Genomic DNA, 5,320 nt, shown 5'->3' with positions numbered 1-5,320 from the left:
TCCGTGGCGTACCGCTGGGGATAGTGACGCTAGGGGCGCTGCGTGACGGCATTAGCAGCCTGGGCCAGCGAGGCGGAGCGGTGCAGGGGGGGTCGGCGCGTCCTCGACGCTTCCATCGCCTTGAGGCGAGGTGGGCACCCTCTCATCCCTCAGAGGGAGCCAGGCCCCGACCCTGCCGTCACCCCTCTGAGTGGCCCAGGCCCCATCTTAGAATCATAGACTCAGAATCGTTTAGATTGGAAAAGACCATGAAAGTTGATTGGTCATCAACTCCAACTGTTCCCCTAACCCTGCCATCCCACCACTAAACCCTGTCCCTAAGCACCTCGTCTGCCCAGCTTTGAAGTCCCTCCAGGGATGGGGACTCAACCCCTTCCCTGGGCAGCCCCTTCCAGTGCCTGACAGCCCTTCCTGTGAAGAAATTTTTCCCAATGTCCAACCTAAACCTGCCCTGCCCTGCCCTGGCACAACTTGAGGCCATTTCCCCTCGTCCCATCACCCATTCCCTGGGAGCAGCACCCGAACCACCCCCGGCTCCCCGCTCCTCTCAGGCAGTTGTAGGGAGCGATGAGGGCTCCCCTCAGCCTCCTCTGCTCCAGGCTGAATACCCCCAGCTCCCCCAGCCACTGCCCATCAGCCTTGGGCTCCATACCCCTCCCCAGCTCCGTTGCCCTTCTCTGGACATGCTCCAACAATGCAACGTCTTTCCTGTAGTGAGGGTCCCAAAACTGAACACAGTACTTGAGGGCCGTCCCTCCCCTCCGCCCCACTGGGCTTTCCTGCGGCACACCAGTGCGGATGCTGCTTCCCATCCCATGCCACAAGCATGAGCCTCCGCTCCCTCTTTCCCCACCGGCGGCTGGGGGTCACATGCCAGCACCGCCGTTGGGAGCCCACCACCAAGCGTAGGTGGTCGCGTTGAATGGAGCAAACTGCCGAGGAGCTGCCCACGGCCTGCGGGAGAAATGGCATGGGGACATGGTGTGGTGATAAGGAGGGCTCGCCTGTGTCCTTTTCATTTACCGATGAATTTATCAGCAGCACTGGCGTACAGCGTTCCCCAACGCAAAGAGTTGGGCTGGGATGGGGTAACCGCATCGGCGTGAGGCGGCAGTGCCGCGTGGGTGGCCTGATGAACCAGGACACTGCCGAACAATCTGGAAAACTCAGTCCCTTCCTCTGTGCTTGGCTTTCCACGCCTGTAGAGCAGGAACAGTGGTGCTGATCTTCCTGGGTGATTTCTGTGAGATACGCAGGTGACAGCTAGTGTGAAACAGACCCATACTATTATTGAGAATGTTAATTTATTGATAGATTTTATTAATTAGAGCAATTCTAGGGCTTCAGGTGCAAGCACTCTTGCCACAAAGGTGGCAGATTTTCCTCTTCAAAATACTTTCATTTGGAAGTGTTTCTGAGCAAACCTCATCACCCATGTATGTCCCTCTTTACTGCGATCATTGTCGTGCCCTGTGTGTTTATTCAAGAGCTCTACAAAAGGCGCCTCTGGTCCGGGACAGGCTGAATCCCTTCGAGGAAGAGTGTGTAGATTGAGCTGCAGGGAGAGGAAAGGGAGTTACTGGTTCTTCCATCTACTGTGGTCTGGTAACCAGAAGACGTGGCATTTGGCCTTGTAGTGCTTAGAGGCTCAGAGTCACTCTGGAGGCTACAGACTTGCAGCCTTTGCTGGAGTAGTGTCTGTCATCGCTGGGGTAATCAATCATTGCCAAGGTAATCTCTGTGATGAGGTCTTCATCCTCAGGATGCCCTTGCATGCGCAGCTCCTTCCGGACACACTCTCTCACATGTTTATATTCGAGAGGAAGGAAAGGTATAAAATAGTCGATCAGGTTCTTCTGGATCAGTTGGCTGTGAAAGAAACCACCTGGAAGAGACAATTGGGAGCTTTACCATCGTAGTGCTGCGGAGGCCGGTGTGTTGTAGCACGCTTCATGCATCATTTTGCAGAAGACATCAGCAGTCCCAGATGTACTCACTGTTTCTGTTCCTGAAAATTTCCTCTGAGAGCAGAGGCTGGAGCTTCTTCGCAGAAATGTCTTCTCTTCTCTTCAGCCTTCTCCAGTAGTCAAGAGCAATCTCAGTTATCTTATCTCCACCTGCATTGCTGTTAGGAAAGAGATTCACTGGCGTATTAGAGCTGTATCTTTGCCATCTTTATTGCTCAGATCTGGGCAGTAGTTTAAGTCACGCTATGTGAATCTGCACTGGAGTGGAGGTGACAAGGACCACACTGTCTCCCAGATGTCAACAGTGTCTGATGGGATGAGCACTCCTCTGGCACCGTGGCTTGAACTACTGCATCGGTCATTGCAGCAGAGCAGGGGGATTGGACCTACTGCCAGGGGTTACCGAGAGGCTCTCTAACAAGCTGCTACTCACTGTGGTAATCACTGCCTCAAGCTGAAATAGGTAGTTGGCCACGTGTTTGAACATAAAGGCAAGCTGAGGGGTACACCAGCCCAAAGCTTGGGGTGCAGGCTTGCTTCAGTCATGTTGCTTGAAAAGAGCTGGGATGACCCTCCACAAAGGGATTTCCCAGGAATAATACCTGGAGGAATTGTGCTCCCTTGATCTGTTTATGCAAGTGGCCTTCAACAGGTGAGTTCTCCCCTCTTTGCCTCCAAAGAGCTCCGTAGGGGAGTCCCACCCATCTTACAAAGAACTTTCTGCCTAACAGTGGTGTTACAGAGCTGGGGAGAACATATTTACTGACCACTGTGGAAGTGGCATCTCCAGTACTTTTAGGAGCCACCACAGTTACTTGTCCATTTCCCATTCACTTGAGGAATGGGAGCCTTTTCAGCCCTGGGACAGCTCGCTTCTCTCTGTAGTGTTGAATAGCTCAGGTCTTCTGGCTGACATGACGGCTGGCCATGTTCATTGACAATATGCTGTAAAGACAGACATCAAGGGACCTTGAGCTGCTCAGCCATGCTGCAGTCAGCTACAAACCTAGCAGCGACTGTTACTCCCTTTGTCTCTGCAGATTCTGTGGGACTGTAATTCCCTTTCTGCCTTCGGCTTTCCTTACTTCAGAAAGAGGAAGATTGCCTTGCCGTAATAAACACCATCAATCTCTTCATGGTAGCCAAGGAATGGCATGATAGAGTCTATCAGGCCGTGCGGCATCTGATCCATTTCAGAGAAGATAAAAAGGGACCTCGAACAGGCACTGACGTTGCCCCGTATCCAATTCTGCAGCTGCTCCTGTGAAAAGAGGCAAAATTACCTGGGATTTGCACTCACAATCGCAGATAAATTGAAGACAGTGAGATAAAGCTGGAAATACCTTATAGAGATGGACTTGTGAAAGGTGTGGGAAATGCAGTACTGTGCTGAAGTGGTGCACAAATCTCCTTCTTGGTATATTGAGCTGATAGAGGTTCTCTGCAATGATACTGCTGACGGATGATTTGCCTGTTCCAGTCCAGCCATGGAAGGACATCACCAGGGGCTTCCTGGGCCGTTTGGAGTTCATATTTGCACTCAGAGCTCTCAGAACTATCTGGATAGCAAGATGCTGTCCAAAGACTTTTTGCTCCAAATCCATCTTTATAGCTGCGGGGAGAGAAGAGTCAGAAAATGCCATATTATTCCTCCCTGGTTTTTCCTTCTTTTTTTTTGGTTGCAGCTGAATGACCATCAGGGAGAACAAACGTTCGCTGCCCTCTGGTCATGACAAGATTGTGAATCAGCAGAGAATCCAACTGAGGAGCAGACTCATGAATCAGACTCTCAATGGCGTTTATGGGAAACAAGCAGTTTGTAGGAGATAGGCAGGAGTCCCAGCAGTATCGTGGCTACTGCCTTCTATAAAATCCTGGGATGGGATTTAATGTATTCGCAGAGACTTGTTCGCTGCATGTGCTAAATTCTTGTTAACTGGTTTTGTGGCATCTAGCATACCTCGTATTTATAGAAGAATGTGCTTCTGTTGCTATATTAAGTAATCTTAAAAAAGTACTACAGCTGGTGTTTCAGCAGCTGAAGTACTAGAAACCAGCCTGTTTGTAAGCAGACAAATCCAGAGCTGGTGGGAAGTGGCATATTGAAGTACCTGGAGGCACACAGGTCTCCAACAATTGAGGATTTGTTTTGAAATCTGCATCCCGGCTCTGAGATGAAGCAATATTTGTAATCCCGTGACAAAGGGAAGGGGGATTTCCAGGTGGCAGGATCAGGGGTTTATAGTTAAAAAGTCGCATAAGCTCTTTTTAGACCATGCACTAGTTCCCTGCAGGCAGGGTGAAACAACCCTTTCTTCCCTTTCCATTGCGGACTGACAGCCTGCTCATCTCAGGGAAGTGAAGCAGCGTATTTTGAACCTAGACCTTACACTAATTGCTACTCATTTGACAAGTATTACAGGCACCCACCAACTGGGGTGTGGGGTACCACTGGGGTGTCCATCTCAGGAAGGTGGGGGATTATTTCGTTAGCTCTTAGCCTTGAATTCACCTCCAGAATTTTGCCTGCTTCTGCCTGTATAAACCAAGACACCAGCAAGGAAACCGCTGCGGTACTGCCGTGAGAAGCAGGGCACATGACCACCAGGGATAGGCAATGCTAGGTTAGTATGGCCTTTGCCTTCTAGAGCTGCCGTGGGCAGTAACTCTTATCTTTCCACAACCACCCCAAGGGAGGCTGGCATTAAAAAGGAAGCCCTCACCCTGGGAAGGACCATCAGCTGGTCCGACTGACAACTTGGCCCAAGGTCCCCTTGCCACTGCCTCACCTGATAAATTCAACGTGTCCTTCATACTGCAGCACTCCAGGAGACTGCACCTGAGCCAGGAGTGAGGGGAGAGGAGCTGCCAAGCGACAGCAGCACCGCCCATGAAGACTGAAGCGCTGAGAGGGTCCAAAGCTGGCATCAAAGTGGGCACAAGAATAAAGAATACAGCAGCATTCAGAAGCTTCATGCTGAGAGCTGAAAGCCAGCCCTCAGCAGGAAAGGAAAGCAAAACAGAAATTGCAGAATAACTTCCTGGAGCCTGGGGCCTGAGGCTGTTCAAGAGGATGGAAGCCAAGTCTCCCGTAAGCTGGAGGTGTTAACGAGTTAACAGATTTATCACACTGCTCCTTGAGAACCGAAAGTGTTGTGAGCAGGGTGTCCTGCTCTGCATGGGTAGGGTGAGAGTTTCATCACAACAATCCCAGCTCTGAGAGGAGCAGGACTGGAACCTCACTGCACCTTAACCAAGGTGCTAATTGGTCTGGTGGTTATCCAGGAACACAGTGATGCTTGTTTTGGGCTTAGTTCAGAGTGGGTTGTGCACCTAGCATCGCAGAGCCCAAA

The 5,320-nt window shown here is 51.0% G+C and overlaps 1 protein-coding gene across 1 annotated transcript; it reads right to left on the bottom strand.

Annotated features, from left to right (window-relative positions):
- Positions 1-1,640: 1,640 nt before the first annotated feature.
- Positions 1,641-4,943, bottom strand: LOC104129812 (torsin-1A). Its single transcript, XM_009642780.1, has 5 exons — positions 4,757-4,943; positions 3,311-3,579; positions 3,053-3,228; positions 1,998-2,125; positions 1,641-1,885 (listed from the first exon to the last, which is right to left on the bottom strand). The coding sequence occupies exons 1-5, from the start codon at positions 4,941-4,943 to the stop codon at positions 1,641-1,643; spliced, it is 1,005 nt and encodes a 334-aa protein (XP_009641075.1).
- Positions 4,944-5,320: the final 377 nt, after the last annotated feature.

The sequence above is a fragment of the Egretta garzetta genome, unplaced genomic scaffold (assembly GCF_000687185.1).
Source record: "Egretta garzetta isolate BGI_Z169 unplaced genomic scaffold, ASM68718v1 scaffold497, whole genome shotgun sequence".
NCBI classification, from domain to species: Eukaryota; Metazoa; Chordata; class Aves; order Pelecaniformes; family Ardeidae; genus Egretta; species Egretta garzetta.
The sequence above is the reverse complement of the archived record's forward strand: the minus strand, read 5'-3'. Positions and strand labels throughout refer to the sequence as shown.